Here is a 24,241-nt window from a genome sequence, read left to right as displayed (position 1 = left end):
ATATATATATTTTAAATTTTAACATTTGTTCCCCTTATTATTTATTTATTTTTAATCCAGATGTTTTACTCATCTGTCAATACTGTAGATAAAAGGAGCATCAGACACAAGGTTTTCACAATCATACAGTCACATTACAAAAGCTATATCATTATACAATCATCTTCAAGAATCATGGCTACTGGAAAACCGCTCTACAGTTTCAAGTACTTCCCTCTAGCCTAATACACTTTAAACCAAAAAGGAGATAACTGTGCAATGCATAAGAAGAAACTCCAGGATAACCTGTCGACTCTGTTCGACATCTCTCAGCCATTGCCACTTTAGCTCATTTCTCTCTTCCCCCTTTTGGTAGAGAAGGTTTTCTCAATCCCTTGATGCTGATTCTAGGATTTATCCCACATTGCCAGGGAGGTTTACACCCCTGGGAGTCATGTCCCCTGTAGAGATGGGGAAGGCCGTGAGTTTGCTTGCCATGTTGGCAGAGAGAGAGATAGGCCACATCTGAGCAACAAAAGAGGTTCTTTGGGGGTGACTCTTAGGCCTAATTTTAAGTAGGCTTATGTCTATCCTTTGTGGGGACAAGTTTCATATGAACAAAGCCCAAGATTATTCAATGATTTTTATTCAATAATAGTGGCTCCTTGAAGGCCACTATTAAGAGAATGAAAAAACAAACCATAGACTGGGAGAGAATATCTGTAAATCACATCTGATAAAAAAACATATAAGGAACATTCAACCCTCAATAATAAAAAATAACCCCATTTAGTTACCCCTGCTCCATGAGACAAGATAGGGCACAGGGAGAGACTGACCAGGACTGTGGTTCTGAGGGTTCAGCAACTGATGTGATTCTTTAGGGTGTTTGGGGGAGGAGAGAGGAGGGGGGAGCCGGCCTGAGAGTGATCTCACGGGGCAGCTGGCAGTAGCGTGCAGGGAGGTGGGATAGGAGGAAGCTGACCTCATGCAGTTTCAGCCTGCCTCAGCAGCTGGCCAAGGAGGCCTCCCTGAGAGATTTCCAGCCAGCAGCCCAACGGGGACCCGGAGACCGGCCCAGCAGTCTGCTAGGAAGAGCTGCATCTCCCCGGCACTGGGAGTGCTCATCTGGCAGGTGCCGGGAACAGCACTGCGGGTTAGCTGCTTTCCCCACACTGGGTGCTGATCAGCTCCCTGATGCCACGTGCTAGGACCAGCCATCGCACCTATCAGTGGTGCACGCCATCTCTCCTCTCCAGCTGGTCCCTGCAGGCGGGAAGTTTGAGGGAAGGAGGCACCCTGAGCGCATCATCTGGTGCAGAGAAAAAAGTAAGTGCTGGCTGGCCTCTGCAGTCGGGGAGAGTAGGAGGTGGGCCTTCAGGCGCTCCACCTGCTGGTAAAAAGTGCTAAGTGCAGGCAAGCAGAATTGATCTTCCTAGGTTTTACTTTTTCTTTTATCTTTTTTCCCTTCTTTTTTTTTCTTAATATATTTTTTCTACATATACATTCTTTATTAGTAATATTCTTTTTTATTTTAATTTTATTTATGTATTTTTATATTTACTTTTTATTGATTTTTATTTTTTATTCTATTTTCTTTTATTGTGTTTATTTACCTTTTCTTTAATTTTTTCCCTTCTTTGGGCACCAGTTTGAGTTCATCCTCAATATATCTTGGGGTGCCTCCTTCTGAGTTTGGGGCCAACTACTGGTAAGGTGTATTTTTTGTTATTGTTTTTTCCATATATTTATTATATTATATTATTATTACTTTAGTTAATTAATTTTGGGGTGCACGGGCCAAGAATTGAGCCTGGGTCTGCCGTGTGGTTGGCAAGTGTTCTGCTACTGAAGTACCTGTGAATCCTGGCCTAGCTTTTAATAGACCCTCAACTAAAATTGTGCTCCCTACATGAGATCCAGGCCTTGGTTTGGTGGGGAATTACTGACAAACCATGTGCACAATGAAACCCGCAATGCAGAACCAAGTAAATACAAAACTTTAGACAAGTGAAGGAAACCAACTTGCAAAATAACCTTATTAAGATAATCAAATACCCTGAACACAATAAAAAAATCACAAAGCACAAGAAGGTCCAAGCAGAAATGGCCCAGCCAAATGACCAAATCAAAACACCAGAGGGGACAAAAGAATATGGAGCAAGTACTCAAGCATATTTATAAAGAAGTAAAGGCTATCAGGATGACACTAGAAGAGCATAAAGAAGAATTCAAAAAATTAATAGAAAAATGGCAGATCTTTCGGTGCTAGTGGCAGCTGCACTGAACTAGCAGTCCAACCCTCCTGGCTCTCGGCGCTTCCACCCAGCCCTGGACCCACTCTGCCACCTGTGCTGTTGCCGTGACAGAACAGACCACCTCCTTCACCAAGGACTTCCTGGTGGGCAGCTTCGCAGCTGCCATCTCCAAGATGGCTGTGGCCTTCCATCAAGCAGGTCAAGCTCCTGCTGCAGGTATAACGCGTCTGTAAACAGACTGCCACTGAGAAAGTACAAAGGCATGATGGACTGTATAGTCCACATTCCCAAGGAGCAGGGAATTCTCTCTTCTGGAGGGATAAGTATAATTAGGTGTTTTAGGGTGGTGTAGACAAACACACACAGTTCTGCAACTGACCTGGGAGAGCCTTCTGCACCACATAGGGTGGCCCTTTGTGTTAGTTAAATTCAGTTGTCAACTTGGCCAGGTGAGCACACCTAATTTTGTTGCTGAGGACATAAGCGTGTCTGCTGCAGTGAGTGACATTTGACTTAATTGGCTGGTGCTTAAATGAGAGAACACAATGTAGCACAGCCTAAGCAGCTTGACAAAGGAGGACACAAAAGGGAAAAATTGGAGTTTGCAGAGTAAGAACCATGGAAGCTCGGGTCTGAAGCCAAAAAACCTTGACCAGGAGAGTGGACCCACCCATATACATGGAGAGGGTGAGTTTACCCTGAAGGGCGAGGATGAGTCTCCCCTCTCATTGCAGTGGAAGAGTTGTGCAGCCTCAGACCTTGGAAAAGGTGTAGCACGCTCCTTGGGGGACTGGCTGCCACCATGTGGAGGGGTTGAGCGTGTGCCCCAGAAATGGCAGAGAGCCCAGGGGTGGCCCTGATGCCTGGAGAGAGTGGAGCCCAGAGGTGGTCTCCTCAATGTTCCCCCGAGGTTGATTTGGAAAGAGGCAGGCCACTGCATAGGCCCTTGGAAAGGGTGGGATTGCCACTTTCTACAGCCGAAGGATAAATAGCTTTCAGACTTTGAAATCCAATGGTGTTTGCCTGTAGGTTTTCCTTCCAGTTTCTCCCTATGGATCCGGTGTTTATCCTCCTTTGCATATTGGCACCAGATAACTTGTTTTGAGATTCACAGGCCCACAGCAAGAAGAGAAGTTTTTGCACCTGTTTAAGGTGATGCTTGAAGTTGACAAGTTGACAAGGGGTGGACATGTGTTAGTTAGATTCAGTTGTCAACTTGGCCAGGTGAGCATACCTAGTTTTGTTGCTGCGGACATAAGCCAATGGTACGTGAACCTTATCTGTTGCTAATTACATCTGCAGTCAACTAGGAGGCGTGTCTGCTGCAATGAGTGATGTTTGACTTAATTGGCTGGTGCTTAAATGAGAGAACACAATGTAGCACAGCCTAAGCAGCTCTGCATTCCTCATCTCAGCACTAGCAGCTCAGCCCAGGCCTTTGGAGATGCAGAAAGAAGTTACCCCGGGGAAAGTTGTTGGAACCCAGGGGCCTGGAGAGAAGACCAGCAGAGACCATCTTGTGCCTTCCACGTAAGAAAGAACCTCAGTGGAAAGTAAGCTGCCTTTCCTCTGAAGAACCAACAAAATAAATTCCCTTTTATTAAAAGCCAGTCCATCTCTGGTGTGTTGCATTCTGGCAGCTAGCAAACTAGAACACCCTTGTAGCAGAGGCTGAGGAACTGAGAAACAGAAAGCTGGAGCCTGGCGCAGAGGCATGGAGCCCACAGGAGTGCATGGACTGGGAGCTGGGGACAAGGAAGCCAAGCTGTATTCCTTGAGTGTGCTACCCTCACCAGCGCAGCCCCATGACCCATGACTCACCCCACACCTCACGTACCCAAACCCCGTCACCTGCTCCCATTCCCTGCATTCCAAGTGCTCCCACTCCAGCAGCCCCCTGTGCACGTACCCACCCCACACCCCCACCCCAAGTGCAACCCAACCCACCTCCCCTGCACCCCTCCCAAGCACTACTTCCCCCCACCCACCCCAGTTTCCTGCAAGCTGTTGCCAGCGCCTAAAGGCTACAGGTGCTAACCTCCATAACAAGCCTACCCCCACCCCCACCCATAGTGTTGCACAGACTCACCCCCACCCGCCACCCTGAGTTCTGTGCATCAGTTTATGGCACTTCTAGACCCATGCATGGACACAGCTCTGGGAACTTCAGTTTATGGCAGTCCTCAGTCACGCTTCCCAGCTCTGAGAAGGTGCTGACCTGTTCAGCTGGGTCACATCTGCCCCCAACACATGAAGGCATAACACTGACCTGCTGCCACAGCTCTACACATGTACACAAAGGGCCCCATGCCCTAGACCAGCACACACCAGGGCTACGCCCGCCAGAGTGATTATACCTAACATATTCCTTACCCCTTGCTTTCATTGATCACTAGTATTTCAAACTAAATTTATTTTAGTATTTGTTCCCCCTATTATTTATTTTTATTCCATATGTTCTACTCCTTTGTTGACAAGGTAGATAAAAGGAGCATCAAACACAAGGTTTTCAAAGTCACACAGTAACATTGTGTCAGCTGTATCATTATTCAATCATCCTCAAGAAACATGGATACTGGAACACATAAGAGACCCCTATCTCACACCCTACACAAAAATGAACTCAAAGTGGATCAAACACCTAAATTTAAGAACTAGCACCATAAAGCTTCTAGAAGAAAATGAGGGAAACATCTTCAAGACCTAGTAATAGGAGGTAGCTTCCTAAACTTTACACCCAAAGCACAAGCAATTAAAGAAAAAATAGATAAGAGGAAACTCCTCAAAATCAAATGCTTCAGCACCCCAAAAGACTTTGTCAAAAAGGTGAAGAGGCAGCCAATTCGATGGGAGAAAATATTTGGAAATCACATATCGGACAAAGGTTTGGTGTCCTGTATATACAAAGAAATCACACAACTCAACAACAAAAGAACAAACTACCTAATTATAAAATGGGCTAAAGACATGAATAAGCATTTTCCTGAAGAGCAAATACAGATGGCTCAAAAGCACATGAAGAGATGCTCATTTTCCTTGGCTATAAGGAAATGCAAATCAAGACAGCAATGAGATAACCCCTCACACCTGTAAGAATGGCTGCTATTAAACAAACAGGCAACTAAATGTTGGAGAGGATGTGGAGAAATTGAGACACTTCGGCACTGCTGGTGGGAATGTATAATGGTGCAGCCACTATGGAAGACTGTTCGGCTGTTCCTTAGGAAACTAAATATCAAGTTGCCCTATGACCCAGAAATAGCACTCCTTGGTATAAACCCAGAAGAGCTGAAAGCAATGACACAAACAAACATTTTCACACTGACGTTCATAGCAGCTTTGTTCACAATTGCCCAAAGATGGAAACAAACCAAATGCCCATCAATAGATGAGTGGATCAACAAAATGTGGTATATACATACAAAGGAATATTATGCAGCAATAAAATGAAATGACATCCTGAAGCACATGACAAGATGGGTGAGCCTTGAGGACATAATGCTGAGTGAAATAAGTCAGACATAAAAGGAAAGATACTGTATGATTCCACTTTTTTGCCAGCATAAAGTATAATCAGAGGCTTATAATACAGACTATAGGGGACTTAAAGATACATAGAAGCTAGAGATGGGTGAACCATTAGTTAATGAGGTTGAACACCAATGTAAGGGAATAGATAGTGAAGGTGGTTCTCTAGTGGGTCTATAAATAATAAAATATAAACAAAATTTATCATCCTTTCCTAATAAAAACAGTTCAAAAAGTAGGAGTCTAAGGAAGCTTCCTCACTATGATGAAGGGCATATGTGAAAAGCCCATAGCCAGCATCATATTCAGTGGTGTGAAACTGAAAACATTCTCCCTAAGATCGGGAAGGAGACAATGATCCCCATTGTCACCACTATTATTCATCACTGTATTGAAGTCCTAGCTGGAGTGATTAGACAGGAGAAAGAAATGAAGGGCATCCAAATCAAATACACTTAGAAAACCCTGAGAAATCTACAACAAAGCTACTTGAGCTAATATACAAATTCAGCAAAGTGGCAGGAAACAAGATTAGTGTACAAAAATCAGGAATCTTTTTATACACAAATAATGACCTATATGAGAAGACAATTAAGAAAAAAATTCCATTCAGAATAGCGACCAAAAGAATCAGGTACCTAGAAATAAGCCTAATCAGGGATGTCAAGGACTTTTACACAGATCATTACAAAACATTGCTGAAAGAAATAAAAGATAACCTAAATAGAAGGAAAAACATTCCATGCTCATGGATACGGAAGTTGAATGTCATTAAGATGTCAATTCTTCCCAAACTGATTTACACATTCAATGCAATATTGGTAAAAATTCTAACAATCTACCTTGAAGACCTGGAAAATTAGTTACCATATTTATATGGGAGGGAAAGAGACCCTGAATAGCTAAAGATAGCCCGCAAAAGAAAAGAAAAGTGGGAGGACTATCTCTTCCTGATTTTAAAGCTTACTACAAAGCCACAGAGGTCAAAAAAGCATGGTATTGTTCTTTCTCTTCAACGAGGCAGCTGAGAGGATGCAGAGGTGAAGATCTTCATGAAGACCCTGACAGCCAAGACCATCACCCTCAAGGTGGAGCCCAGTGACACCATCGAGAATGTCAAGGCCAAGATCAAAGACAAAGATGGCATCTGCCTGAACAGCAGCATCTGATTTTTGCAGGCAAAGAGCTAGACAATAGCCACACTCTCTCAGACTACAACATCCAGAAACAGTTCACCCTGCACCTGGTGCTCCATCTCGGGGATGGCATCATCAAGCCTTTCCTCTGCCAGCTTGCCTAGAGTACACAGCGACAAGATGATCTGCTGCAAGTGCTATGCTCGCATGCACCCCTGCACTGTCAACTGCCACAAGAAGCATGGCCACACCAACAACATGTGCCCCAAGAAGAAGGTCAAATAAGGACCCTTTTCCATGCCTCCTCAGCCTCTGGCAGGGCAGCCTCTTTCCCAGCCCCACAGCTCTGAGAACTCAGTAAAATTTCCCTTTGGTTGACTAAAAAAAACAAAATTATGGTAGTGGCATGAAGATAGAAGTATCGACCAATAGAATCAAATTGAGAATGTGGAGCTAGATCACCAAAGATCTATGAAAAAAATTGATGTTGATAAGGCCCCAAAATCTACTGAGCTGGGATAGAATTGTCTTTTCAATAAATGGACATAGGAGAATTGGATATCAACATTCAAAAGAATGAAAAAAGACACTATATTACACCCTATACAAAAAATTAATTTAAAATGATTAAAGAATAACCAAAACAAAAAAAATTATTTGTAATGGATTAGACTTAAATGTAAGAGTCAGTACCATACAACTTCTAGAAGAAAATGCAGGGAAGCATCTTCAATATCTAGTAATAGGAGGTAGCTTCTTAAGCTTTACCCCTAAAACACATGCAGTGAAAGAAAAAAATAGACAAATAGATGCTGCTTAAGATCAAGAGCTTCTGTACCTCAAAGAACTTTGTCAAAAAGGTGAAGAGACAGCTAACTCAGTGGGAGAAAATATTTGGAAACCATAATAGACAAAGGCTTGATATCCTGTGTACATAAAAAAGTTATATAGCTCAACAACAAAGGACATACAACCCAATTATGAAGCGGGAAGAGGATATGAATAGATACCTTACTGAAGGACAAATACATATGGCTAAAAAGTACATGAAGAGATGCTCATTTTCTTTTTTTTTCTTTCTTTTTTTTATTAATTAAAAAAAGAATTAACAAAACAATTAGAAATCATTCCAATCTACATGTACAATCAGTAATTCTTAATAACATCACATAGTTGCATATTCATCATTTCTTAGTACATTTGCATCGATTTAGAAAAAGAAATAAAAAGACATCAGAATAAGAATTAAAACAATAATAGAAAGAAAAAACAAAAACAAAAACAAAAAACCTATACCTCACATGCAGCTTCATTCAGTGTTTTAACATAATTGCATTACAATTGGGTAGTATTGTGCTGTCCATTTCTGAGTTTTTATATCCAGTCCCGTTGTACAATCTGTATCCCTTCAGCTCCAATTATCCCTTCTCTTTTTTTTTTTTAATTAATGGAAAAAAAGAAATTAACCCAACATTTAGAGATCATACCATTCTACATATGCAATCATTAATTCTTAACATCATCACATAGATGCATGATCATCATTTCTTAGTACATATGCATTGGTTTAGAAGAACTAGCAACATAACCGAAAAAAATATAGAATGTTAATATAGAGAAAAAAATAAAAGTAATAATAGTAAAGTCAAAACAAAACAAAACAAAACAAAACAAAAACCTATAGCTCAGATGCAGCTTCATTCAGTGTTTTAACATGATTACTTTACAATTAGGTATTATTGTGCTGTCCATTTTTGAGTTTTTGTATCTAGTCCTGTTACACCGTCTGTATCCCTTCAACTCCAATTGGCCATTATCTTACCCTGTTTCTACCTCCTGCTGGACTCTGTTATCAAGGACATATTCCAAATTTATTCTCGAATGTCTGTTCACATCAGTGGGACCATACAGTATTTGTCCTTTAGTTTTTGGCTAGACTCACTCAGCATAATGTTCTCTAGGTCCATCCATGTTATTACATGCTTCATAAGTTTATCCTGTCTTAAAGCTGCATAGTATTTCATCGTATGTATATACCACAGTTTGTTTAGCCACTCTTCTGTTGATGGAGATTTCGGCTGTTTCCATCTCTTTGCAATTGTAAATAACACTGCTATAAACATTGGTGTGCAAATGTCCGTTTGTGTCTTTGCCCTTAAGTCCTTTGAGTATATTCCCAGCAATGGTATTGCTGGGTCGTATGGCAATTCTATATTCAGCTTTTTGAGGAACCGCCAAACTGCCTTCCACAGTGGTTGCACCATTTGACATTCCCACCAACAGTGGATAAGTGTGCCTCTTTCTCCGCATCCTCTCCAGCACTTGTCATTTTCTGTTTTGTTGATAATGGCCATTCTGGTGGGTGAGATGCTCATTTTCATTAGCCATAAGGGAAATTCAAATCAAGACAACAATGAGATATCACCTCACACCTGTAAGAATGGCTGCTCTTAAACAAACAAAACTACTGATGTTGGAGAAGATGTGGAGAAATTGGAACACTTATTCACTGTTAGTAGGAATTTAAAATTGTGCAGCTGCTGTGGAAGACAGTTTGGCAATTCCTCAGAAAACTAAATATTGAGTTGCCCTATGACCCAAGAATTCCAATACTCGATTTATACTTAGAAAGATGAAAGCAGTGATGTGGTAGTTAGATTCAGTTGTCAACTTGGCCAGGTGAACATGCCTGTTTCTGTTGCTGTGGATATAAGTCGATGGTACATGAACCTCATCTGTTGCTCATTACATCTACAGTCGGCTAAGAGGCATGCCTGCTGCAATGAATGATGTTTGATTTAATTGATTTAATAAATGAGAGAGCTCATTGTAGCACAGCCTAAGCAGCTCAGCATACCTCATCTCAGCACTCATAGCTCAGCCCAGGCCTTTGGAGATGCAGAAAGGAATCACCCCTGGGATAGTTGTTGGAACCCAGAGGCCTGGAGAGAAGGCCAGCAGAGATTACTCTGAGCCTTCCCACATAAAAAAGAACTTCAGATGAAAGTTTTTTGTTTGTTTGTTTGGGTTTTTTGTTTTTTTCTTTTTCTTTTTCCTTTTTTTTTTCTTTTTTATATATTTTTTCTATTTTTTATTTTTATTTTTTTCTCTATATTATCATTCTATATCTTTTTCTGTTGTTTTGCTAGTTCTTTTCCTAAATCGATGCAAATGTACTAAGAAATGATGATCATACATCTATGTGATGATATTAAGAATTACTGATTGCATATGTAGAATGGAATGATTTCTAAATGTTGTGTTAGTTAATTTTTTAATTAATAAAATAATAATAATAAAGAGCATAAAAAAAAAAGAATCAAGGCTACTGGAACACAGCTCAACAGTTTCAGGTACTTCCCTCCAGCCACTCCAATACACCATAACCTAAAAAGGGATATCTATATAATGCATAAGAATAACCTTCAGGATAACCTCTTGACTCTGTTTGAAATCTATGAGCCACTAAAACTTTACTTTTTCTCATTTATTTCTTCCCCCTTTTGGTCAAGAAGGCTTTCTCAATCCCATGATGCCAGGTCCTGGCTTATTCTGGGAGTTCTGTCCCAAATTGACAGGGAGATTTACACCTCTGTGAGTCATGTCCCACATAGGGGGAAGGGCAGTGAGTTTACATGCTAAGTTGGCTTAGTGAGAGAGGCCACAGCTAAGTAACAAGAGAGGTTCTCTGGGTTTCAGATCCCCTTTTTAGTTTAAGGTGCGTTAGAGAGGCTACAGGGAAGTGCCTGAAACTGTAGAACTGTGTTCCAGTAGCCATGTTTCTTTAAGATGATTGTATAATGATATGGCTTTTGCAATGTGACTGTGTGATTGTGAAAACCTTGTGTCTGATGTTCCTTTTATCTATGGTATGGAAAAATGAGTAAAAAGTATGGATTAAGAATAAATAAATAATAAGGGGAACAAATGTTAAAATAAATTGGGTAGAGGAAAATACTAGTGGTCAATGAGAGGGAGGGGTAAGGGGTATGGTATGTATGAGTTTCTTCTTTTTTCTTTTTATTTCTTTTTCTGGAGTGATGCAAATGTTCTAAGAAATGATCATGGTGATGATTATTACAACTATGTGATGATATATAGGCCATTGATTGCACACCAAGATGGAATGTTCATTTGTTAAGAATGTTTGTGTTTGTATGTTGTTTGATTTTATCAATAAAATTTTTTAAAAAGAGGGTCTCTGGGGGTGACTCAGGCATAATTTTAAGTAGGCTTAGCTTCTCCTTTGCAGGAATAAGTTTCATAGCAGCAAACCCCAAAAACGAGGGCTCAGCCTATTGATTTTGTTGTCCCCATTGCTTGCAAGAATATCAGGAATTCCCCAAATAGGGAAGTTGAATATTTCCTCCTTTCTCCCCAGTATCCCACGGGACTTTGCAAATACTTTTTTATTCATTTCCCAAATTACTCTTGGATATATTGGGGTATCAAACTCAACTATGCAAACCAACAAGATCTCACTTGTTCAAGATTCCCTCTACTTATTGTGTTCAACTAAACTGACCATACAAGTTAAATTAGGTGATACACTACCCAAAATATAAATTTTTACACCAAATAAATACCTCTCCCTTTGGCCTCAGACAGAATTTGAAGTTTTAAAATATGGACCATATCATCCTTTACACTGTATTCTGATTTACCTTAATCCTATCCAAATCAGCTTCATTCATATCTCTCGTCAAAGTCTGATCTCTTTTTCAACTTCTTAAACAGTTCCTTATGGGATACTACTGACTTTCATAGCTTCAGAGCTCTAACTCTGAATCTCATGTGTCACATAGGTACCTGAAGTTTCTGGAACTAACCAGGTTATATATATAAACAGCTCAGTATCTCAGAATTCAGAAAGAACAGTTACACCTCCTGAATATATATGCCTGCTGTAAGAGCTTACAATCTAGGACCCTTTACAGTAGGACCCAAACTGATAACCCATGTGATCTACTTCAACTCACCGAGTTTGTATATTATAGTTAGTCCATATGAGGGAGGTATGCTAACATTTGTCTTTTTATTTCTGACATTTCCAAATCCTTTACTTTCTGGAAACTGAAACTCAACTGCCCAAGCCAAAAAAAGCTTCTATTCCAGTTGGTAATTGCTGGAATTTGATATACCAGAAATGGAATGGCTTTTAGAAAGGGGAATTTATTAAGCTGCAAGTTCACAGTTCTAAGGCCATGAAAATGTCCAAATTAAGACAAGCCTACAAGAGTGTCCAAATTAAGGCATCCAGAGAAAGATACCTTGGTTTAAGAAGACAGATAATGTTTGGGGTTTTGCTCTCAGTTGGAAAGGCACATGGTGACATCTGCTAGCTTTCTCTCCAGGCTTCTCCAAAGGCTTCCCCAGGGGTATTTTCCATTCTGTTGGTTCTGGTAGCTCTAAAGCTTTTCCCAAAATGGTTTGCTCTTAAAAGGCCCCAGTAAGCAACCTTACCTTGAATGGGTAGAGACACATCTCCATAGAACCACCTAATCAAAAGTTATCACCCACAATTGGGTGAGTCACATCTCCATGGAAATGATCAAAAAGCTCCCACCCAGCAATATTGAATGAGGATTAAAGAACTTGGCTTTTCTGGGTTACATAATAGATTCAAACTGGCAAAGCTACTTTGTAGGAAAACAAAGGGAGACAAAAATAAATAAGAGTGAAAGAATAAAAATAACAACAAGCAAGAGATACATAGTATAGAAGTACTATTCATCCATCTGCCTTTAGCCATATTAACTTTCCCCTTGGCAACCCCAGCTATTATCCACATTATAAAGATCAGACTATCTCCCACTCCTGTATCTACTTCTTTCCAGGACCAAGCACTGGTGGTGAGAGATCCCTAGTGCCATCACTTTCACAGGATATCTTGGCTAATCCCTGCAATTACTTCTAGTGAAGCCACATATTCCTTTCCCTGCCTCTCCCCATAGATCAAAAAGAGCTAACTTGGAGGCTAATTGTCACACAAAAAGGAGTATTCATGTTGAATGCTTTTCCTGAGTTTGCCTACTACGTTACTGTACATAGTTATAGTCATCTACATTCAATTTCTGGATGCTCAGGCAGCCTTCCAGACAAGGAACACACCAAGTAAAGGTCATTCCAGTCAAAGGATTCACCACCAGAGGTGATTCATGAGCTCAGGAACAAAGAGCCCAGACAAGTTGCCCTCCCAAGGCTACCTTAGACAAGTGACCCTCTAGTGAAAAGACATTCCACCATCCAAGGGAAATGCTAATCATCAACCTGCATTCTTCCTCCCACCCAAAACCTTGAGACCTGTCCTCCCCCCACCTCAAGGTTCTATATTTCTTACTCCAGAACATCAACTTGGCCCTTTGCAATGTTCTGAGCCAATTTATTCCATGAAGAACTTCCTTGCTGTGAGTGGAGTTTGCTCTCAGCTCCTAGAGGCTACCTATATTCCTTGTCACATAGCCCCCTCCATCTTCAAGTCAGCAATAGAGAATCTCCCTCACCTCCAATCCTTCTATCTGAAAATAAACTGATTTGGGACCTACATTTTTCAAAATCCCTTCACAGCATCAAAATTAGTTCTTGGTTGAATAACTATAAGAAGATGGGTGAACTTAGAAACATCTTAGAATTCTACCCAACATGATTTCCCGTTTCCACCATTCTACCTACACTGGGTTCTTTCTTTTTTTTTTTTTTCTTTCTCTCTCTCTCTCTCTCTTGCATGGGCAGGCTCCTACACTGTTGTTTATCACAACATCATTTTATGGGTAAAAGTTCTTGAAAAGGGGTTGGGAAGGTCTAGGGTCAACAAGATAAAAGCAATTTGAAAGACAAACCCAGTCCTGGGAAAGAACAGAGCTGAGAGAAGTGGGTCAACTAAGCCAGGTCAGAGTGTTGTATTCAGTTGGACTTTCTGTTGCATGGAGTGATTCCGGTGGAAATGAAGCTAAATGACTCTGTTTGAGGAAGTAAGTGGAAAATCAGTTGGGCCAAGAGCATGGAGGATCCCACTTAGTTAAATCAAATTAAGGAAGCGTCCTTGTCACATGTATCATGTGTCCTGCATCTCTCGAGTCATAACTGCAACAATAAGTGAAAGCCAACATATTTGCTGAAAAATCATTCTTTTCTATTGATTTATAATCACAGATTTAATTCTAATTACTATTTATTCTGTGATTTGATCAAGTCATTTATTTCTGCATCCATAATAGGCTGTTTTAATTATTGACACTTTATCGTATGTTCTGGTTTTTGGAAGAGCTTGTTTCCTCCACTTTTATGTGACATTTCATTATAGGGTTGTTTAATGCAATCTTATTGAGATATATTCAGGTACCATAAAATTCAACCAAGGTATACAATCAATGGCTCACAGTATCATCATATAATTGTGCATTCATCACCACAATTAATTTTAAAACATTTTCATTACTCCAAAAAAAGAAAACCCAAGCATCCCATACCCCTTCTCCCCAACCCCATTACTGATCCCTAGTATTGGTGCAGTGCCTTTCTTACTACTGATGAAAGAATATTATTACTGATAACTATAATCCATAGTTTCTGATAAATTTTTACATTTTACCCCAAATACCACACTATTATTAACTCATAATAGTGTTGTGCATGTGTTCTAGTTTGTGAAAGAACTTTTTAATATTTTTACAGTTAATCACAGTCATTATCCACCACAAGAATCACTGAGATATACATTCTCATATTTTAATCTCCAGCTTTCCTTCTGGTGAAATACATGACTCTAAACTTCCCCCTTCCTACCACATTCACCCTCAATTCAGTACTGTTAATTATACTCAGAATAACATATTATTCTCAGCTCTATCCATTCCCAAATGTTGTTCAATCTAGTTAAAAATTCTGCACATATTAAGCAACTGCTCCCCATTCTCTAGCCTCATTCTATCTCCTGGTATCCTATATTCTGGATTGTATGTCTATGAATTTACATATTATAATTAGTTCATATCAGTGAGATCACAAAATATTTGTCATTTTGTGTCTGACTTATTTCACTCAATGTCTTCAAGGTTTATCCATGTTGTCATGTGCTTCAGGACTTCACTCCTTCTTACTGCCGAATAATATTTTATCATATATGTATACTACATTTTGTTTATCCACTAATATGTTGATGAACACTTGGGTTATATCCATCTTATGGCAATTGTGAATAATGCCACTATGAACATCAGAGTGCAAGTGTTTGTTCACATCCCTACTTTCAGGTCTTCTGGATATGTATGAAGTAGTGGGATTGGCAAGGCAATTCTATATTTAGCTTCCTGAAGACCAGCCAAATCATCCTCCACAGCAGCTGTACCATTTTACATTCTCACTAGCAGTAAATAAGGGTTCCTATTTCTCTACATCTTCTCCAACACTTGTTTAATAGCAGCCATTCTAGTAGATGTAAAATATCTCATCATAGTTTTGCTTTGCATTTCTTTATATGTTTTTAAATAAATTTTTTTTAGAGAAGTTGTAAGTTTACAGAGATGTTGTGCACAAAATATAAAATACAGCAGCAGCCTGACCTGGCATAAAAGCCTGACCAGCATATGGCCACTGCAAGAAGAGCCTAAGGTCCATGCCTTGTGCACAAGCACAGACTTGGCTGGACTGTGGTCCTGGGCTGCCAGGTGAGGTGCTCTCAATGCCTTGGGGCCCAGTAGAGCAGAGCAAAGACAAGGCAGGAGGCCAACACCTGGTTGTTAGCACAGGCAGATGCAGTGGTGGCAATGGATGCCTTAGAGGAAGAAAGCTTCACACTGTCGGTGTCTTCCACCTTTGATGCAGAATTTGATATTGTGTTTGGATATTTAGAGGAGACTATTATGGATGACGATTTCCACTTATTACAGAGAAATTTCAAGGGAAAGTACTACCAGGAATTTGAAGACATGGGAGAGAATAAACTCACCTACCTGCCCTTTTGTTGTTGTTTTTACAGGGGCAAGCATCAGGAAATGAACCCAGCTCTCTGGCATGGCAGGTGAGAATTCTTCCACTGAGCCACCATCCCACTGTCCCATGCGCATTTTTAATGAGTATATTTCCTTGGTAGAAAAGGATATTGAGTAACAGCTGCTGGAGAGGATTCCTGGACTTAACATGGAGGCTTTCACAACAAAATTACAGCACCATAAAGATGAAGTTGTTGGTGATAAACTTGACATACTGCTCATGTTTACAGATTTTTTGGCTTTTAAAGAAATGTTTCTGGACCACAGAGCAGGAAAAGAAGGCTGGAGACTGGACTTAAACAGTGGATTATCCATTAATCAGTTGATGGAAGCCTTGAATTGCTTCTAACTTTTGGCTACTGGAATAACGTTGCTATGAATATCAGAGTGCAAACATCTGTTCAAATCCCTGCTTTCAATTCTTTTGGGGTATATACCTAGTAGGGGGATCTCAGGGTCATAAGGTAATTCTAAAAGAATTAAATATCTAGAAATAAATTTAACCAATTAGCTGTCTGAGAACGGTCTTCTACAATGGCTGCAGTATTTTGCATTCCCACCAGCCATGAATGAGTGTTCCTATATTTTCACATCCTCTCCAACACTTGAAATTTTGTTTTGTTTTTAGTAGTAGCCATTGTAGTGGTTGTGAAATATCTCGTTGTGGTTTTGATTTGCATTGCCCTGATAACTAATGATGCTGATTATCTTTTCATATGCTTTTTAGTCATTTGTATATCCTCTTTGGAGAAATGTTTATTCAAGTCTTTTGCCCAATTTTTAATTGAGTTATTTATCTTTCTATTGTTTAGTTGTAGGATTTCTTTATATTCTGTATATTAAGCCTTTATTAGATCTGTGGTTTTTAAATACTTTCTTCCATTGAATAGGTTGTCTTTTCACTTTTGTGATAAAGTCCTTTGATGCACGAAATTTGATGAGGTCTCATTTATCTATTTTTTTGCTTTCATTGCTTGTGACTGGATGTAAAGTCTAAGAAACCATTGCCTAACACAAGATCCTGAAGATGCTTGCCTACACTTTCTTCTAGGAGTTTTATAGTCCTGGTTCTTACACTTAGATCTTTGATCCATTTTGAGTTAATTTTTTATATGGTGTGAAATAGGGGTCCTTTTTCATTCTTTTGCATAAGGATATCAAGTTCTCCTAGCAGCATTTGTTGAAGAGATTATTCTTTCTCAACTGAGTGGACTTGGCAGCTTTGTCAAAAATCATTTGAACATACATGTGAGGGTATATTTCTGAACTCTCAATTCGATTCCATTGGTCTATGTAGCCATCCTTGAGCCAGTACCATGCTGTTTTGATCATTGTAGCTTTTTAATACACCTTAAAGTAAGGAAGTGTTAAGTCGCCTGACTTAATTCTTCTTTTTCAAATAGTTTTGGCTATTCAGGGCCCATTATCCTTAAAATAAATTTGATAATTGCCTTTTCCATTTTTGCAAAGTAGGCTATTGGAATTTTGATTGGACTACATCAAATCTGTAAATCACTTTGGATAGAAGTGACATCTAAACAGATTTAGTCTTCCAATCACAAGCATGGAATGTCCTTCCATTTATTTAGTTCTTCTTTGACTTCTTTTAGCAAAGTTTTGTAGTTTTCCATGTATAAGTCCTTTACATCCTTGGTTAAAGTTATTTCTAAATATTTTATTCTTTTAGTTGTTATTATAAATGGAGGTTTTTTCTAGAGTTCATCCTCAGATTGCTTGTCACTAGCTGTGTTGGTTTGAATCTGTTGTGTATCCCAGAAAAGCCAAGTTCTTTAATCCTCATTTAATATTGCTAGGTGGCAACTGTTTGATTGCTTCCATGGAGATGTGACCCACTCAATTGTGGGTGGTAACTTTTAATTAGATGGTTTCCAAGGAGATGTGTCTCCACCTATTCAAGGTGGGGTTACTTACTGGAGTCCTTTAAGAGGGAATCATTTTGGAAAATGCTCTAGAGCCCATGCAACCAGAGACCTTTGGAGATGAAGAAGAAAAATGCCCCTGGGGGAGTTTCATTAAACAAGAAGCCTAGAGAGAAAGCTAGCAGATGTCACCATGTTTGCCATGTGATTTTCCAGTTGAGAGAGAAACCCTGAACATCATTAGCCTTCTTGAACCAAGGTATCTTTTCCTGGATGCCTTAGATTGGACATTTCTATAGCCTTGCTTTAATTTGGACATTTTGGAATGACCTTTTAAATGTATAAGGAGAAGATTCTAGAAGAGTTAGGAGGAGCTTGATAGAGAAGGCCTAGAATGCTTTGAAGAGACTTTGAAGTTGCTAGAAATGTGAACTCTAAGGATATCCCTGACAAGGTTCTAGACAGAAATGATGACCATGTTATTCCAAACTGGAAGGAAGGCATTCTTTTTGGATGGAGAGCAATATTTAGGTGATGAACTTGGATATTTAGCAGAAGAAAATTCCAAATTAAATGTGGGAAATGCTGTCTGGCTGCTCCTTGAGGCTTATAGTAAAATACAAGAGGAAAGAGATAAGGTGAGAACTGAACTCTTGGGTACAAAGAAACCAGAAATTGATGGTCTGGAAAATTCTGGGTTTCCAGAAAGGGAGACCCCAGAGAACAGTGTCCCATGTGAGGCTGTAACCAAACGTGGAACCAGTCAGCCATTTCAGAAAGAGCCAGGATTGGAGATGGAGTTATCCAGGAAGGATTTGTGGAAACTCCTTTTGTCTGATGGGCATGATCCTTGCCTACTACATAGAAAGTCAACAAGAGTTTTATGGGATCCATATAAATGGAACCACTGCCAGTCTGGACTAAAAGGGAGAGAAAAGGGACAAAGTGAAGGTAAAATGTCTTCAGAGGCAGAATCATGGATGCTAAGGTCTGAACTCAAGAAACCTTGGGCCAAGAGAGCCAACCACCCAAGCACTTGGAGAGGGTGAATTTGCCCCAAGGCCTTGGCAAGGGTGGAGCACATTCTTTGGGGATTGGGGAGAGCCTGGCTTCCAACAGATTGTTATGGAGGGGTTGAACATGTGCCCCAGAGATGGCAGAGAGCTTCAGTGCACCCCGATGCTTGGACAGGGTGGAACCAAGAAAAAAGTGGTCTCCCCAATATCCCCCAGGTTGCATTCAGAGAGAGGCAAGCTGCTGCATACACCCTTGCAAAGGGTGGGACTGCTGCTTTCTAAAGCCCTGAAGATGAATGACTCTTAGGCTTTGAAAGCTACTGTTTGCCTTGCAGGTTTTTGAAACTGCTTGGTTTCAGTGACCCCTGTGTTCCTTCCAATTTCTCCCCATGGAAATGGGAATATGTATCCCATGACTGTCCCTCCTTTGTCTGCTGGTAGCAAATAACTTGTTTCTGATTTTTACAGGTCCAGAACCAGAGGAGAATTTTGCCTTAGGACAGATCATGCCTGTAGCTGACTTTGATGAGATTTTGAACTGTTTTTTGACTTTGTATTATTACTGAAATGGTTCATGACTTTCTGATATTGTTATGGATTGAATGTATTTTGCATTTGGAAAGAATATATCTTTTGGGAGTCCACAGGATGGAATGTGCCAGTTTGAATCTGTTGTGAACCCAGAAAGGCCAAGTTCTTTAACCTTCATTCAGCATTGCTGGGTGGGAGTTTTTTTTATTGTTTCCGTGGAGAAGTGACCCACCAGATTATGAATGGTAACTCTTAATTAGATGGTTTCCAAGGAGATGTGTCTCCATCCATTCAAGGTGAAGTTGCTTACTGGAGCCCTTTAAGAGGGAATCATTTTGGAAAAAGCTTTAGAGCCCATGCAACCAGAGACGTTTGGAAATGAAGAAGGAAATTGCCGCGGGGGAGCTTCATGAAACAAGAAGCCTGGAGAGAAAGCTAGTAGATGTTACCATTTTCTTCATATGCCTTTCCAGTTGAGAGAGAAACCCTGAACGTCATCAGCCTTCTTGAACCAAGGCATCTTTCCCTGGATTCCTTAGATTGTACATTTCTATGGATTTGCTTTAATTTGGGCATTTTCACGGCCTTTAAACACGTAAACTTGCAACTTAATAAATTCCCCCTTTTTAAAGGCCATTCCGTTTCTGGTATATCACATTCAGGCAACTTGCAAACTAAAACACTAGTGTTTAGAATCACTACAGATTTTTGCATGCCATCTACATTTTATTAGGTGGTGTTCTACTTTATGAAAGCCCTCTTCCCACCCTCTCTTTTTTTTTTTTTTAATTTTCATTCAGTATGTACTGAAGTATTCTTTTTTAATTTAATATCTTACAATCTATTACTCAGTTTGTAAATCTCTCATATTACCACTTGGCTCGCCTATCTCCTCTCTTCTCTCTTTGAGCATCTTGGGCGGCGGTGCTCCTACTGCCCACCTGCCTTACCGGCAAATGGGGATCCACAGGAAGGAGGGAGAGACAAGAGCCAACACTTCAAACTCCCAACCAATCCCTATCAAGGTGGGCGTAGTCAATGTACTGATAGTGCGTGAAGCCTGTATTCCCGCTCAGAATCCTAGAGTCGTGAATGGTGGAACCACGCCCCCTTAGGAGGACAGCCAATCAGGGCGTGAAGTGCTGGTTTCCCTATTGTGAAGAATTGGCCTTTGAAAGTCTGGGTCTTGGGGGCTCTGGTTAGAACAAGGGGAAGCTCAGTGGGTCTGGGTCTCAGTTTTCAGGACACTCTGGGTCTGTTTTTGTCTGGGTGGAAAGGTCATGGCCCCAAAGAAGGCAGACGCAGCACCGACCGCAAAGAAAGCAGAAGCAGCACCGGCCCCAGCGGCCCCGCCCGCCCCAGCCCCGGGCACCCCTGCCCCCACAGCAGAGGGTGCACCACCTCAGGAGGCTAAGAAGTCTGATGAGCCTACTCAGACGCCTGAAGAACTGGCGTTTTACGCTCCGAGTTACTTGGTTTTGACCCTTATTGCTGTAATTTTATTCTTCCCTCTGGGACTTATAGCTGTCTACTTCAGTTATAAGGTAAACCAATGCCCCATACATGGCCCATCTGTTCCTGTCCTGGGACCTGGGTAGGGTTTTTCCCTCCATGCATGTCTTCACCCCTTCCCCAGGGTGTAACGGGGCTGGACTCAAAAACTTACATCTACTCTTCCATCCCTACAGACCATGCAGGCCAATAAGCAAAGTGAATGGGAAGAAGCTTACATCAATTCAGGCAGAACTGGTTGGCTGAGTGTTTTCTCTGTACTTATAGGGTTAGGCCTCATTTACGGCTATGCCCTATACGCATGAAGGCCAAACCCAGCAGCCCAGGATCCACTTGCCCAGGACCCACCCACCAAAAGACTATCCAGCCAAGTCAGCCACCGCGCAAGAAACCCAACCATTGAGACATCACCCAGCCAGGAAACCCACGATTCAAGGAACCCACAAGCCCAGGGACACCTATGCCACCTGCTTGCGCTATTTCAGCCTGCGTGAACTCCTGAGATGACCACATCCACCTTTGGGTCCTCGGTTTCTTATGCTAGATTCCCTTAGCCCTTTGATACTGGGCTGCTCTTTCAGAGGAATAACTATTTAAACCAGTAAAATTAGAGGGAATATTTTGGCTTCTTCTGGGGCTGTGTGTGTTCTGTATTTCCCTGGGGTTACATGTTTACAGACCACATGAAAATCAGAATGTCCTGAGGGTGAGGCCTGGGGACATGGAAATCAGGCAGACATGGGTTTACTTCCCACCTCCATCACTTTAAAAACTGTAGATATTTGAAACAAGGTCCTTTTCTTGACCCTAGTTGCTTTGTCTATAAAACAGGCATAATAACTGCCAATGGGAGGTGATAGTTGAAATTTAAATCAGTGTTTATTCTGTTTCCTCCATTCAAGCTGGGATGCTAGGCTTCTAGTCTTGAAATAGGAATGAAAAAAATGGCTTTTAAGATTCAAAAGTCATACTCTCAGAGGAAGAATGGGAAACCTCTGAAAATGAACAAAAGATTGGGCAGAATAGCTGATGAAGGCCACCTCTCTGCCAATCTCAAACGGTAAATATTCCCTTATTCCTAAAAGAGGGAAACTGGAGACAGATTAGTTGCCATTATATCCATAAGGAGGGTCCCAAAGCCTGCCTCTCAGGAAAGTGAGGGAGCTGCCAGAGACCCCAGATACTGCTTTCATTCCCTCTTTACAGATAAGGACTAGGGATGCTCCAAGATCTCAAATAAGACCAGTTGCTTGGTGTGGTTCTCAGAAAAAAAATAGCCTCAGACAGCCAAATAATGATTACCATGTCCCACCGTGGTGAGGGAAGGTGGGGGCCAAAGGAATTCCAAGTGCCAAGGCCAGAGGGACAATATGAGGGTAACCAGGTATAACAGGAGCCATCCAGGAAGAATGAAAGCAAGGATCCAGGCTGACACCATGGACAACAGACACCCAAGGACTGTTTCTGGTACTCTAGTTTCATGAATGACCCCAAATTTAGACTCAGAAGATAAATTTAGCAAAATTAAGCTTCCAACACCAAGAAAAATAGGAGTTATCAATACAAATTAAATTGATTTGTGGAAAGAGACAGCTAAGTCCTCTCCCTCAACCCATCTCTTTTCCATCCTGGGAACACTGCTCAGCCACATTTCTCAGTTTCTCCTATGTGACCATAGGACTGTTTGGCCCTATGGAATGTAAGCAGAACTGATGTGTACCACAGACAGGTCTGAACATTAAACACCTCCCACAGGCACACCTTCATACTCTTCCTATCCTGCCTGGGCAAGTGATGCCCAAACTTATTTTGAAGGCCATGTGTTGGAGATGGCAGAGCAACCATCATCCTGGGTCCCTAGATCATTCTGTTGAAGTTTCTCTTCTCCAAACTGCCTTTTATGGTTATTGAGCAGAAAATAAACTTCTACTATGCCGAACAATGCCATGTTGGAGTCTCTTTGTTTCCACAGTCCATATCACCCTAACCTATGCAGATGCAGGGAAATAGACTTAGACTTACATTTCTTGCACATCTGAGATTACAGTTTGAAATTCATACTCCCCAGAGAGACCTATCTTTTTGAGAGGTTTATGGGAAATATGAGTGAAGGAAAGAAGAAAGGACCTAGCCCACTGCTAACCTTGACTTTAGCTGTTATGATGCTGTGTCTGTCACTTCCGTGGTCCTGGGTGCCTGTTCAGACTACTTGTATTTGCAGGACAATGCTCCATGTCACAGATGTATCTAAAGGATTATGCTTGGTTGTCTGCTGTGTAGATAAGCCCAAGCTGGGACTATTGCATTCAGCTGCAAAGCCATATCAAATCAGGACTGCCCACAGCAATATAAGGACTGGAAAGCAACATAGTCTTCCTAACTACGTACTGAACAGAAACTCTATATTTTAAGACAACTCCCTATTCTCAAGCCCCACCCTGTCCCCTGGTAGCCTATATTCTAGATTATAACTCCATGAGTTTGCTTATTCTAATTATTTCATATTGATGAGATCATACAGTATTTTCCCTTTTGTATCTGGCTTACTCCATACAGCATGATGTCTTCACAATTCATCCATGTGTTGCATATAAAATAACTTCATTCGTTTTTAATGCTAAATAATATTCCATTGTGTGTATACCACATTTTTTTTATTTTTTGCAAATGAATGATACGCTTCATTTTTGGCACTTTAAATAAAATATAATCATTGTAAAGCCAGTATTTGTACAGTAAGTTTCATAAACCAACTTAAAATTAAGGGAAACAAGGAAAAAAATCTACAGATACAGATATCAGAGTTTCTTGAATTCTAAATTTTAAACATTAACTTAAATACCATTTGATTGGTATTAAAAGATGCAGATTGACAGAACAGATTAAATAATATGATCCCTATATGCTGCCCACAAGAGACTTATCTTAGACCTAGGGGTTACAAAACTATACATTCTCAAAATACCAAGTAGAAAGTTATTAGAAACATCAACTTTGTTACAGTAATGACATATATTAATGAACATTTCAAGTTTTTGGTTTCAGAAAAATATAAAGATTCAAATGTTTTTACAATTAACACATGAAAATCTTATCTCTTATGATATCATGACATTTAAAATCTATTTTATCTAATATTACTATAGCTACTTGTGCTTTCTTTTGGTTACAACATGCATAGACCATCTATTTCCATCCTTTCACTTTCAATCTGTTTGTAACCCCTGGGTCTAAGATAAGTCTCTTGTGGGCAGCATATAGATGGATCATATTATTTAATCTGTTCTGTCAATCTGCATCTTTTAATTAGTGAGTTTAGTCCCTTAACATTCAAAATTACTACCATAAAAGCAGTTATTGGGTCTAGCACCCTAACCTATAGTTTTTGTCAGGTCTATATATTCTTTTCCC

General features: G+C 40.4%; 1 protein-coding gene and 1 pseudogene across 1 annotated transcript; both read left to right on the top strand.

Annotated features, from left to right (window-relative positions):
* The first annotated feature begins 967 nt into the window (after window positions 1–967).
* LOC143658395 (ubiquitin-ribosomal protein eL40 fusion protein-like) lies at window positions 968–7,186 on the top strand (annotated as a pseudogene).
* Window positions 7,187–20,450: 13,264 nt separating this feature from the next.
* Window positions 20,451–21,458, top strand: PMIS2 (PMIS2 transmembrane protein). The gene is made up of 2 exons (XM_077133625.1): window positions 20,451–20,862; window positions 21,007–21,458. The coding sequence occupies exons 1-2, from the start codon at window positions 20,599–20,601 to the stop codon at window positions 21,133–21,135; spliced, it is 393 nt and encodes a 130-aa protein (XP_076989740.1). The 5' UTR covers window positions 20,451–20,598; the 3' UTR covers window positions 21,136–21,458.
* Window positions 21,459–24,241: the final 2,783 nt, after the last annotated feature.

Source organism: Tamandua tetradactyla, chromosome 16, assembly GCF_023851605.1.
Source record: "Tamandua tetradactyla isolate mTamTet1 chromosome 16, mTamTet1.pri, whole genome shotgun sequence".
Taxonomy (NCBI): Eukaryota; Metazoa; Chordata; class Mammalia; order Pilosa; family Myrmecophagidae; genus Tamandua; species Tamandua tetradactyla.
The sequence above is the reverse complement of the archived record's forward strand: the minus strand, read 5'-3'. Positions and strand labels throughout refer to the sequence as shown.